Source organism: Lepidochelys kempii, chromosome 4 (genome assembly GCF_965140285.1).
Source record: "Lepidochelys kempii isolate rLepKem1 chromosome 4, rLepKem1.hap1, whole genome shotgun sequence".
NCBI lineage: Eukaryota > Metazoa > Chordata > Testudines > Cheloniidae > Lepidochelys > Lepidochelys kempii.
The window spans coordinates 137,976,116-137,990,419 of NC_136383.1; the positions used below are offsets into that span (position 1 = coordinate 137,976,116).

A 14,304-nucleotide genomic window follows, 5' to 3' on the forward strand; every position below is an offset into this window, starting at 1 on the left:
CCTGATCAGGTCAGTTGCGCAGCTGTTGGTATGCACAAATGAAATTGGCCTGCCCCTGCACTAGCCTTGTGAGCAGATGAAAATGACTGTGCTTAAAGGGAATTTAAACTACGTGGGTTGTTAAATTTAATGTGCGTTGTGAACAGACATTTGTTTCTTAACCTCCCTCTTTTTTATTGTCACATTAAGCAGAGAGTACAGAGATGGATAGTTCTGTGTAATAGAGGCAGTTCTACAGAATAATAGAAAAATGCACTTGCTTTCATGTAAACCACACCAAAAGAAAAGGGTTTTTTTGAGGGCCCCCCACCTTGGCCCCAGGCCAATTTTCAGAGGTCCTGTTGGAGTGTCGCTTACACTTTGATGTGGTTTCTAACGTGTGCCTCTTCATTGGGCTCCCTACAGATGCCTTTATGTGAAACAGAACATTAAAATCCCAATGTGCCTCTGATGCAGGTCATTTTTCTTCCTTTATGTGCAATGTCAAACATACTGTCCAGCTTTCTCCCAGCCAGAGCCTGGGACGGCAGTGTGTTCACACGTGTGCATGTGTGTGTAAGGTGCAGGCAGCAATGGAGCTCCTTGGCAGTTAAACTCACACTTCTCCATAGCAGCTTCCTCTGGGCCTCTCCCTGCTTTTCTCTCACGCAAGGTGAAACTGAAACCTTGGTGACTTCACCCAAGTCTTCAGAAAATTTGATATTTCTCACTTACAGGTCACTTCAGTACAATTTGTGTCTTGCCAAGATTAAAAAAAAAACCCCACAGACACACAAAGCAAATCTTTTTTTTTTTTTTTTTTTTTCTGGCATGTACTTTATAGAGCTCGAGTGTAACATCTAGACTACAGATCTAAGAGAATCTGTTTCTTTTAGCATTGTGAACTAATTCTCAACTTCATTGTCGCGTTTCTGTAAGAATGTCTTTAACATAGCTGAAATGCAAGCTAACATAGCATCAGATCAGTGTTTTAGCAAGACTGAGCACTGTAGCAGTACAGGAATGTACTTCAAAGTGATCAGCTATGGCTGTGTTGCTTTCGTTAGGTGTAATGTATGTGGTGGTTTTTGTTTTTTGGTGTAAGTGAAGGAAGTAAGAGTTAGTCCTTTAGGAAATGTAGCACTGAACAGCGTTTTATTTTTATGATCGGAGACTTGTGTGTAATTCATAAAAGCATACAGCTGCTTCTTACATGAGGAGATGCTCTTAGTCATTATGGGAATCTCTCTAACTGCCTTTCGTGGATCTGCAGTGGTAGAATAGAGAATACAAGGGGAAATTCTTTTTAATAAAGATGGGCCTGGACTCAAACCACATTAAGAACCTCAGAGCTGGGTTCGGATCTGAATTCATTGCTGAAATTCCTTTTTCTCTAGTAGGCTGAATCCAAACAACCTGCACTTCAGGAAAGTTTGGGTTTGAATCTCGACTTAGAACTTCCAGGTTTGGGAATAATCAGGTCTGGGGGGGTTTGCCCCTCCTGTTAGAGAGATATTGTTTGGTTGTAGGATTTTGGTTCAGACCTGTCTAGTGTTCACTAATTAACAAATATACTTTTGCACTTATTAGCAGAAACAAACGTAATTACCTGCACTCTGTCCAAATAAAGGTAAGTCACCTACGAGTGGTGCACGGTGGGAGGGAGTATCACCTGATCTCTGTTCGGAGAGATTTTGGGTAATATGGCCTCTCTTGCTATTAATTCTGTATTTCAGCTTAATATGCTAAAACCTATTGAATACTTTTAAAGCTTAGAGGGTGGAAGTGCAGACTCATTTACCTTCAGCATGCTCACTCCACTGAGTTATTTTTTTCCCCTCTCCCTTGACCAATGTCACTAATTTATTTCCTATACAATTTTTCTTTGAACTGCCCATTTTAGGATCTTTTAAAGACTAACGTTTCATGGGAAATTTTGTATTAGGAGAAAATTTTGCTTATACTCTTTTTAAAAAGGGTAAGAGGGAAAATGATTCTATAAATCTGGGAGATTTTCATAGAAACCTTAGGCTTCAATTTGGTATCATTTACATTCAGTTCACTTTAGCACTTCAAAAAAAGAAAAGGAGTACTTGTGGCACCTTAGAGACTAACCAATTTATTTGAGCATAAGCTTTTGTGAGCTACAGCTCACTTCATCGGATGCATACTGTGGAAAGTATAGAAGATCTTTTTATACACAGAAAGCATGAAAAAATGGGTGTTTACCAGTACAAAAGGTTTTCTCTCCCCCCACCCCACTCTCCTGCTGGTAATAGCTTATCTAAAGTGATCACTCTCCTTACAATGTGTATGATAATCAAGGTGGGCCATTTCCAGCACAAATCCAGGATTTAACAAGAGCATCGGGGGGGGGGGGGGGAGGGAAAAAACAAGGGGAAATAGGTTACCTTGCATAATGACTTAGCCACTCCCAGTCTCTATTCAAGCCTAAGTTAATTGTATCCAATTTGCAAATGAATTCCAATTCAACAGTCTCTCGCTGGAGTCTGGTTTTGAAGTTTTTTTGTTGTAATATCGCAACTTTCATGTCTGTAATCGCGTGACATACAGAGAGATTGAAGTGTTCTCCGACTGGTTTATGAATGTTATAATTCTTGACATCTGATTTGTGTCCATTTATTCTTTTACGTAGAGACTGTCCAGTTTGACCAGTGTACATGGCAGAGGGGCATTGCTGGCACATGATGGCATAGATCACATTGGTGGATGTGCAGGTGAACGAGCCTCTGATAGTGTGGCTGATGTTATTAGGCCCTGTGATGGTGTCCCCTGAATAGATATGTGGGCCCAGTTGGCAACGGGCTTTGTTGCAAGGATAGGTTCCTGGGTTAGTGGTTCTGTTGTGTGGTATGTGGTTGCTGGTGAGTATTTGCTTCAGGTTGGGGGGCTGTCTGTAGGCAAGGACTGGCCTGTCTCCCAAGATTTGTGAGAGTGTTGGGTCATCCTTCAGGATAGGTTGTAGATCCTTAATAATGCGTTGGAGGGGTTTCAGTTGGGGGCTGAAGGTGACGGCTAGTGGCGTTCTGTTATTTTCTTTGTTAGGCCTGTCCTGTAGTAGGTGACTTCTGGGAACTCTTCTGGTTCTATCAATCTGTTTCTTCACTTCCGCAGGTGGGTATTATAGTTGTAAGAATGCTTGATAGAGATCTTGTAGGTGTTTGTCTCTGTCTGAAGACTTCATTCACTTCCGATGAGTTGCTTTGGCTTGAATCAGAGTATCTGAAAGCAGAAACAAGTCCAGGATTGAACGTTGGAAAGAACAAAAGCATAGTCCCCTTTTTGATGCCTAATCCTTGGTATATGACGTTGCAATAGGTTTATGTGGAGTAGAGCTTCTAGTAAAGTAGAGACTCTGTGCAGAATTTGCCTCTCTGTTTCCCAGTTGTTCATCCTGTTTGAAGTGTCACAATCACCAGGAGGATTTCTCTTGTGCAATGCTAATGGACAGACTTTTGCCTGGGACAGTCTTGCTAAAATCTGTCCTTGAGTCTCACTCTTAGGTCTCTTTGGAATGGTCTCTGTGCTGTTTGTTGCTCATCTCAGCCCAATCATTTTCTCTTCTCATTGAAGCTTAACCTAATTATTTTTTTCTGCTGCTTTCCAACCACTAGAGGTCAAGATTGTGCTACTGCACAGTACAATAAGTAGCTCCCAGGCATTTAGCATTTAACTCCATCGTTCTACTTTCTTAGGCAATGACGTCCAGTGCCAACTGTGATTTTTTTTTTTTAAATCCTTTGATTTGAACAGTTGCATTTATCTATTAAGAATGAGTAGATTGTGTTACATGTATGTACATCATAAAAGTATGTTAGTCTCGTGACGTAAAGCAGATCTTGGGGTATTTTGTGCATCAAATATAAAGTGATGTAGCATGCGAATATATGGGCTTCAAAGAGCCTTATCTCTGTAATATGGATAAAATAACTGTATTCTGTCTGCTGCAAATTTCTGCACAACCAGGCTTTAAAAAGGAGCTGACATTAAAGAGACTCTGTCAAAATAAAAATCATACTTTAAAAATACATTCCTTACTTGTTATACTGACACCTTAGATGTTTAAAAGCAAAATCTTTAACCACCCTAATTTGCTTTTCACTATTTATATAGTTTGTTTGTTTGCCTGATTTTTCCTTCAGTTTGGGCAGTGGCAATAGATTAAATTAATCTTTTGGTTTCTAATCCGGTTCTCTTCCGTGTTTTTCACAGTATCACACAGCTGCAATGCCTGGTGTTGCAAACCGTGCAAGAGAAAGTTTACATCCATGCACTCTTTTACAAAATGCATTCATTAAAGCATATGCCTTCAGATTTGGATTTTGGAAACCTTCTGTTCTCTTCCCCCATTGCGGAAACATATATAATCAAAATGTCCCCTTTCTCTTCTAATGGGTCTTGCATTAATGTAGAGTGCATATCACTCTTGCTCTCGCTAACAACCGAAACCTTGGTTCTGTAGTCCTCTGTCTCCAAAGTTTGTGTATTGAGTTACTCAGAATAAATAAGAGTGCTCTATGTGTATCTTGCCCATGCGTGATGTGTGGCCAGTGGGATTTTCACTGGTGCAGAGATGCAGTTAAATACATGGGTGCCTGTTGAAATTAAATCTGGCACAGGGAGTCAGTGCAGGTATGAGGTGAATCTGTTTTTGAAAGGGGGAAAACCTATGCTTAAAAAAACCCCCAAACAAAAACTCTTTTGGGAAGGACATTCTGGAGAATCCAGTGTATCCCAACAGGGTTTTCATGTTTAGGCAATACTTGATATAGTTCTACTTGTAGCAAGATATCAGTCCACATCTATAGCATCAGCTCTTCTACTGCTGGGCAGGCATTTTTTTTGTGGCAGATTAAACGGGGCTTTGCAGTTGTGTATAGGACAGCGTAACACCTATGTATAATCCCAGTTTTGAATTTAAGCCCTCTTACAACATACTTTGGCATTTGGGGCTAAGCAATTTACCTGTCTCTCACAGATACTATGCTCACTAATAAAAAGAAAATCCGCACCCAGTTTCAGGTTAGTAGATGTGTGCTTTTTTTTGCATAACATCCTTCCCTAGAAACAAACCTTTGGTTGTAACACTTCCTACAGATCAAGATCATAGAATCATATAGCAATTTTCCTGTGAAGGGATCTCTACTGGTTCATCCATTCCAGTACTGAATCCTGGTTATTATCTCACTGAGAGAATTCCAGTTGGGTACCTTTACAGATTATGTAAATTAACAGTGCACAATTACATTCTCCTGGGGTACCACAAAAATGCTTTCAGGAATCTCTGGGGTCCAGATGTGGAGGGCTTTCTGTTCACATGGGTTGAATAGAGGAACATATCCAACAGTTAAGTCAGCCCTTTAATTTATCCTGTGACAGTCACCACATGGCCTGTGGTCTAATATCTCTCCATTGGTGTTATAAATAGATCAATATGGCAGCATGATGGGTTTGGAATTGTGATTTGTGAACGGTCATGATATTGTTTGCATTAATACATAATCACCTGAATGGTTTTGAAATGAGTCTTCTGGTGTTTGGAATATCTAGGTTAGAAAATACGTTAAATAAATTGTCAGTTCCATCATGTGTTTGTGGGTTTTTGTTTTGTTTTTTGTCTCATATTTGTAGCATTTTCTGAACGATTACATCTTTTCGTCCAAACTAATAAATTATTGAATGTCATCATAACTTTTAAATCTGCTTTTGTTCTAGGCCCAGCAGCAAAGAAACCTGGATAATATTGTATCTCAGCATCCCAGGATAGGTGGTGGAAAGAAATACAAGAAAGATGTCTGTGCAAGCTCAGATCTGGAGGTGAAAAACACTAGCCCCATGTCTGAACAGGATTCGGGGATCCTGGATGTTGAAGATGAGGAAGATGATGAAGAGGTACCCATATAATATAAAAACCAGGAGATTGGATGGCCCAGGGCATTGTAAATGGGACATTTCACATCCCAGTTTGTCAGCTCATATTTGCCCTACATTGGTTCGTATCATGGAAAGATGTTTAGTGGACTATATGAAATGAGTAGTTGGTTCTCAGTATGGTTCATAGTGAACTATGGACGACATCCCAACTGGCAATCTCTGCGGAGAGGACAAAAATTAAAATGAGAACAGAGTGAACTACCCTTTTCTGTACTAGGGATGGTTCCTCCAGTCCTTCACTTATTAGGAATCATAGTCTGATGTCTTACATAGCCATTTAAAATTTGAAAGAAGGAAAAAAGTCCATTAAACAGATACTGTGGCCTTTGTGGAATTGTGCTTTGATGTATATATTGGCTGACAATGAAAGCACATTTTCTGTGTTCAGAGGCTTAAATAACTTGATTATAAAGATTCTGTCTCATTAAAAACTTGAGCCACATAGTAGAATTTTCAGTGTTTTGGAATCTCTTGCTTCTTTTTTCTACCGATTAGGAGCCAAATTCTCTACTGGCGTAGCTCCATTGAAGTTTAATCGTTATTGCCAGTAGATAAAATATATTGTGTCATATACAACCTTTCTGGCCCTTGCTCCTGGAATGCATAATCTCCCTTCCTGCTGTTGCCTCCCCACCCCTAAGTCCGCGCTTCCTTTTCACCAACTTGATGCCTTCTCCCCATGATCATCTTTCTCCAGCCTGTCCCTCTTTGGAACCTTACATTTATGTGTTCCCAATTAGTAATTTTAAAAATAAGGAATAAAAGCAAACTTAATTCGTTATGGTTTGAGCCTTCAGAGTGGTTACAGATTATTTAGTGGAGGACTGCGAATGACCCAGTAAGTGATAAAATTGCAAACTTTATTTACTATAAAGTAGGTAGTTAAGCAAACAGGCATTACAAACTAACCATACACTGCACTGGTACTCATATTCTGAGATGAAATGATGCATTTAGGGGTGATCAGTCCCTAAATGAGGAGAATGGGTATAATCCTTTCTCTAAGGGATCTTGATGGTGGATGGGCATGCCTAATCTAAAATTAGCCTGCTATCCTTTTTATAATCAATTATAATATTGCCCCTTAATTAGTTAACGTTGAATCCACCTTTTACCATATCTGTATTTCTGTTATCATAATTAAATATTTTCGTTCTCATTGGCTGTTTAACATTAAACATAATCTTAATTAGTATCTGCGTAAATGCAGTACCAATTACTATCAATATAGATAGCATTTTCCAAAATATTAACACTTCAGCTCACACTTGTATAAGCCAGATAGGACCAAAACATGTTTACAACATGACCTGGGGTTTGTTTATCTCCAGCTTGCTTTTAAATTGTCTCACTTCACTTTACTCACTTTTTACGAGGTCTCACGTGACTATTTGAAGCTTGCTTTTAGGAAATAATTTTTTGGGCCTACTCACATTTCTTTGCAAATATAAGCAAGCATCCTATCTACAGGCAGCCCCTTTTTCTACCTACTGTGCTGCAATCCTTTCATGCCAGCAGCCAGGAAGGAGAACAGAGCGTCAGTCCCTTCATAGCAGTGAGAAGATGGGGTAATACACTGATCTTCAAAGCTGTGGCAAGGCCCTCTGGTTTTTTTATGTTGCACCAATACTTGATCCTACAGCAAATTAGAAATTGGACAGAAGTTAAACATAAGGAGAATGAATAGGAAAGGTATATTTTTAGGAAATAAATACAAACCTGTAAATGTACTCATAATATTTGATTTCCCCCAACCTTTATGTTCTTGGATAGTTGTCTGCATTCCATGCTGCCGTGGAACGTCCACTTGGCTGCAGAACAAGACGCCGGTGCCCTATAGAAAGTGGTTGGTATCGCTGAAGAATTTGAGACTAATGTGCCACAGTGCTACAAATACCTGCAAGTTGTAAATATCAAGGAGGGAGAGGAATTACTTAGGAAAGCAAAACTAGTATTATAATATCAGTAGACAGGGATGAAATTAAGGAAGAAGAAAATTTAGGCTGATCTTAGGAGAAACTTCCCAACAGTTCCATTTATTATGCAGTTGAATAGTCTCTCGGAGGAAGTGGTGGCAGATCCATTTGTTGGCAAAATAAATGGTAGGCTGGCAGAACACTAGTAAACTTACAGTAGGGAATAGTTTTGCATTGACTGAATGATGGATGACTGAAGAGATCTTTCATTTCTAGATTCTTAGTAAATAAGCTTTCGTTCCTGGTTTAATGATACCTTTTGGAAGATAGTTCGTTTAAATTGGCAACAGGACTAATGTCTTTGCAGAAACAAGATTCAGAGCATAAATGAGTAGTTGCTGTCCTTGGTGATGAAATGAGTAGTGAAACAGAAGTGTGTCCAGAGGGAGTGCTAATGAAAATGGCAGGGGCTAGGTGCCTTGTCAGAAGCAAGTGAAGAAATAAAGTTTATTCAGTTTGCTTAGAATCATAAAGCATGAATATAAAATGCAGCTCCTGTTTGTTGTTTCCTTACTAACTCTTTGGAGAGAGCAGTTCCTCAGGGGCAGGCAGAGGAAGTGTTTTTAACTATCCTAATCGGATTTCTTCCACTTGGAGAAAAAAAGCTCTTTGGAAAGGAAACAATAGTTTATTAGTGCAAATACCGCTGTTTTCATCTGGAAGGGAGCACAGTGAAATGCAACCATTAAATGTCTAGGAAATTGTATGTGAGTAAAATATTAAGAACATGTTTTTCAGTAAGGCCTTAAGCCTGCTTGCAGCTTTGGAGACAGTCACACTTGTTAGTCATTGAAAGCATCCCTAGCCTCTCCTCTTGAAGAGCCCCCTCAGTTTTTCTTGTTTCCACACTCACAAGTAGGCAGAAATCAGACCACCTGCTGCCAAGGTTAGGGTATCCAGGATTTGAGATTGGATTTTCCAAATTCAAGTCAAACTAATTGACTGTTTTTAGGGCTAAAAGCCCCAAGGGTGAATAAACAATGTTGGCTTGTTTTGTATGAAGCCACCATCTCGTTATGCACTCTGGTGGGTTGTCCCCACCTTGCTTCTTTAAAAGGAAGGAACCAAGGCAGCCAAGGAAATAGTCTTAAAGGAAGATTTTCTCCTCTTGCACTTTTCTTCCTCCACCCTGTGGAGTGCATAGGGGAGCTCTGCATCTTCTGCACCATATCACTTTCTCCCCAGAGGGACTGATTTAGGCTTACCTTTCCCAGGGAAAAACAGAGCACCACTGACAAAGAAGCCAGGAGAAGTGTCAGACAGCCCTTTCCCATGCAGGGAACAGTAGGGTAAGGGCAGATAGACTAAAGGCCACTGAAACCCTCTGCAGCAGCAGCCCTGGTTCAGCACAAAAGCCAGTCCAGGACTTCTCTCTACTCTTTGGAAAGAGACCAAGCCGGCAGACACTGATTCAGCCTGGAGAAGGACAGTGAGAGGCCCTAGGACTCATCTCTAGCCATTCATCCATTTATCTTCACAATTAAACAGGAGTGTTTCCCCTTGGGCTTTCCTCAGTGGGGATCACCCTTCCCTTGCAAGTAGGCCTGGTGGCTAGGACATTTTGTGGTGGTGATTTATTCCTCAGAAAGTCCCATGTAGCTGACTCCTAATGTAGTGCTTCAGACCATCTGGGAATTACTCAGTCTGGGCTAGATTAGATATTCTTTACCCTTCTTGTTCTGAGTGGGCCCTTTCTGCTCCCACGGATCATTCTGACTCCCCACCCACATGGGGTGCTCAGTCCAAATAGAGCACATACCTCCCACCCAGCAAAATGCTAAGTAATGGCAGAGAGAGAAGTTAGTGCACAAGAGCCTCCCTTCAGTGATCAGATGTGTCCCAGTGTAGATTGGTGTTTATTCTCCTTTTTTCAGTTAGATAAGAGAGAGCTGTGCAGACCATATTCAAACAGGGCAAAGACCTCACACACCCTCTCCAAGAGGGTGCATAGTAAATTGGCTTTCTCCATTGAAGGCATGTCCTCTCCTCCCTGGGAAGGAGAGGACCCAGAGGCTCTATTCGAAGGATCTGGTGGCCAAAAAGAGAGGAAGGATGAGATCCCAGATCCTTTAATAGAGAAACAAATCTGGTATGTTTCCTCCCTGCATGCTAATGAGAAGCACAATATCAGGGCAGACTGGCTGAGCAGATGTGGGTTAGACTAAGGAGAACGGAGTCTTTATCTTAGAGTCGTAGAATCTGATCATTTAAATCTGCCCATGGATGATTTTGGATCTAAGGATGATAACAAGATGGCAAAAAACCCTGAACTTCAGATTTTGTACTGGTGCCTGTCACCTTAGTGTCAGAGAACTTCCAGAAGAAGGAATCCAAATGCTGCATTGGTAGGCCCAAGGGATTATTCTGCTCGTACCCAGCATGCCTGGCTATGGGAATAAAAAATACAATGCTCCAAATAAATGTGTTGGCTTTAGTCAGCATTTTTGGAGCAGGCAGACTGAAAAAAAAAAATCCTTGCATCTGAACATTAATAGTTCCTCCTGGAAGACTTCTCAATCAGCTGTGTCTGATCCAGAGAGCACCACTCTTTTTTTTAATTTGTCTCCATCAATAATTATGCAAAAGCCATGCTAGTCTTTTGTGAGAGATATCTCTTTACTTCCAAAAAGAAAAGGAGGACTAGTGGCACCTTAGAGACTAACCCATTTATTTGAGAAAGCTCATGCTCAAATAAATGGGTTAGTCTCTAAGGTGCCACTAGTCCTCCTTTTCTTTTTGCGAATCCAGACTAACACGGCTGCTGCTCTGAAACCTGTCGTTACTTCCAGTCAATCAGAGTGTCTTGCTGTCAGCATAACCTCAGCTGGTAGAATGTGAGTCTGAAGGACTCTCCAGTTAGCTCCAGTATTGTGCTGTTCATGCAGATAAGATGGTGCTTAGAATAGCTCCAGCCCTTATTACTAGGTTAAACTATGGCATGGTCTAGGTGTTCATAGGGCAACTGAAGTACACCTAGACCACACAAGAAGATGTAGTAAATCTGCATTATTGTGTACTACCCCCAACATGGGGTTAAAAGCCTCAAACCATCAATATCCATCTGGATTAGGTGATACATGTCGCAGCTGTACAAAGCAAGGAGCGGAGTACCTCTATTCGCAATCAGAGCTTCGTCTTTAAGGCTAGTGAACTCATTCTGGGCCAAGAGAATCTATCCACTGTATGCAGAGAGATGTAGGGTGGCTGCCTATGAGTTTGCTAAATATTGTAAATGATATTTAAACCTCAGTGGATGTGGACTTTGAAGAGGTGTATTGTAGATATAGTGCCTGAATGGAAGGTTATAAAAAAAAGTAATCAAAGTAATGGGCTCCCCATCGGAAGTTCTCAAAAAGCAGTTCCTATCAACTCCAGAGTGAAAGATCAGTGGCTCTTTTATTACTGAGGTTCAGAAAAATGTATCCATACTTACATGAAAACTTTCTATCTACAAGTAGCAATATCCATAGATACAGCCAATTCTGGACAAGCTTGGGGCCAAAACAAAAAAGCAGAGCATTCCTTAGCTGTCACCTAAGTCAATGTATGTCTGTTTCAGAGCTAAGAATTTGTTATAAAGGTTAAGCCAGCTAGAATCCTGAGTCATAGAAGGTAACCCAAGTTAACCCAGATGGAAAGGTTTGGGCTGCTTACAGGGACTGACGGCTCTGCCTCCCCCTCCCATCCTGCAAATGTGCTGAAGACCAGAATTAGAGTTTGTGGGCTTCACTGTTTGAAGAAAGGAAAATTTCAGGTTAAGGATGGGATGCACTTGCTGTTCATGAAAGTGGAGAAAGGAGATGAGACTGAGGTGCTGATGGCAGAGTGTAGTGGCCTTTTTATTAAAAGGGGGCTTTAGGTTTCTTTCACTGCAAGCTTAGAAACATCTCTGCTGCTCCTCAAACCTCAGAAACACAAGCTTATCTATGAGAGTAAAACGAGTGCTACAAAGAGAGATTCCACACCGTAATCAGATATATGTTGGTTGTGGTATTGTTCTTCACTTCAGTGTCTAAAATACTCTTCATCTAGCTATTCAGGGGTGATTTTCAGTGATTGTTCATTTCCTTTTCCTGCCAGTATGTGGCATTCCATCACAAACTATATGTACTGAGCTTTGCTTTTGTATTGCAGTAAGTATTGTCAGAGCGGCAAGTTCGTAAGCAACATGAGGTAGTACAGACATCAGTCTCTAGGGCGTCTCTTGCCAACCTACCATAATTCCGGTAGGGTTTGTGTACAAAACTGTAATGGCCAGCGTCTTTTTGTGACGGGAGGCGGTGAAAGTTACGCAAGAAACTACCCAGGGAAGCTAACGACTGCTAGGAGAGCAATAAATGTATTGTTCCAGTGCAGTAGAAAACAATGCAGATTGTTGGGCAGTGTTTTAAATTTGCCACAGTAGTTTGTTTCAAATACTTTGTACGTGCAAAAGCATACAGTGGACAGAGTCTGAAAAGAGTTCAAAAGGCTGGGTGGGTTATTTCATTCACCCTTAGAGTTGGAGCGCTGTGTGGAGGGAACAGTCTGTTCTTTTCCTCATATTAAGTCAATCTCAGGTTAACACCCTGCACAAGAGGGTAAAGGATTTGAACACCTCCACAAGGATGTGTGTGGTTTTTAAAACAAATATTCTATAGAATTTGTGCATGATTGTCTGAAAATGCTTTAGATAAACAGTTTAAATCTTAATATAAGGTCTTGATCAGGGGTCTGCAGTTGTTCTAGAGCAATAGCTATTATATTGTGTATGTCTGGGCTTTAATATTTTTAAGGAAATACAGAGATTTTTTTTAAAAAAATTGTGGGGTGCTCTTGTAAGAGAACTCCTCTTGTGAATCAACTCCCCTTCTGCTTCCCCCAACTTGCACCTCTTCGTTAGCAAAATATTTCATTTGTGGACCACCAGCCATGGCTTCAAGGACTGCTAACAATCGAAGAAGAGTAATTATTTGTTGTTAAATTCTAATTCATGGGAAATCATTGGTTAATTTGGTCGTTATATGTTGCGAACAGGTGAAGTCCCTTCCCCCATTACTACTGTAGATTTATTACGGGAGCCCCATTGTGCTGAGCACTGTACAAACACATAGCAAGAGAAAGTTCTTGCCTGAGGAGTTTATGCTCTGTAGCCTGGTCTACACTTAAATCTTTTGTCAACATAGCTACAGTACTGGGGTATGAAAAATCCACCACTGTGCTGACTTAAACACCTGGTGGAGATGTGGCTAGGCCAGCAGAAGAATGCTTCTTTTGTCCTAGCTACCGTCGCTTCGGGAGGTGGAGTTACTACAGTGATAGGTCAGCCCCTTCTGTCACAGTGGTGTGCATAGAATCATAGAATATCAGGGTTGGAAGGGACCTCAGGAGGTTATCTAGTCCAACCCCCTGCTCAAAGCAGGGCCAATCCCCAACTAAATCATCCCAGCCAGGGCTTTGTCAAGCTTGACCTTAAAAACTTCTAAGGAAGGAGATTCCACCACCTCCCTAGGTAACCCATTCCAGTGCTTCACCACCCTCCTAGTGAAAAAGTTTTTCCTAATATCCAACCTAAACCTCCCCCATCTACACACTGGGGTTACGGTGGCATAGCTACGAAGCTGCTGCTGTAACCCCTGCAATGTAAATAAGCCCTAAGTCTACACTTGAAATCTAGTTAAGACATAACACGGTGAGGTAAGAGTGATAGGAGCACACGTTTACTTAGCTCCTGTGGACAATTAGTACATTTAGGTTTTGTTTTAAAAGATCGGAGCAAGCTATTGATATCGGTAATCCCACTCGACTGCCCGTTGCCTGTGATTGTACATGACTGACCTGAATAGATCCATAGGGTGAAGCTTGTGAATGCTGAACCTCACATTCATGCACAGTTTTCTACGGTCTCGTACTTTCTGCCTCTCCCGTGTGTGCTTTCTCAGCCCTGCGGCAGGCTCAGTAAGCAGTTTTTAAAAAATGGCTCAACCTGTCCTTTAAGTGAGTTAAGTGTTGATGCCAGTCCTGGAGAAGTACCTTCCTGCTGGCCAGGTGCGGCACAGATCAAGTCAGTGACAGCTTCTGCCAACATGCCTCAACCCTTATCAAGGACCAACAGCTCATTTAGCAACCATGGCTGGTCACATCTTTTGCCTCTCTGCTGAGATGACTAACAAAGGATATGAAGACGGTATGTGTTTTTTAGAGAGATTGATGCTCGGAGTGCTGGGTGCAACATATGTTGAATTTTGCTGCTTTGGTCAGCTTGCTCCTGCTTTAAAAATCAAACACTGAACAGTACTTACTAGCTATTGAAATTCATTATAACTGAAATCCTCAGCATGCAGTCTATAGTATGTCTGTATATTCCCACACACTATGTACTTTATTTGTAGCCAGTTGCTTTGTAGATTATATG

General features: G+C 41.1%; 1 protein-coding gene across 4 annotated transcripts in view; it reads left to right on the plus strand.

The window, feature by feature from the left end:
• Nucleotides 1-14,304, plus strand: part of EXOC6B (exocyst complex component 6B) — a 450,860-nt gene that overhangs the window by 196,078 nt on the left and 240,478 nt on the right. For all 4 annotated transcript variants that reach the window (XM_073343016.2, XM_073343018.2, XM_073343017.2 and 1 more), the window contains exon 7: nucleotides 5,716-5,892. In XM_073343016.2, coding sequence (XP_073199117.1) covers nucleotides 5,716-5,892 — 177 coding nt within the window. The remainder of the gene's footprint in view (nucleotides 1-5,715; nucleotides 5,893-14,304) is intronic.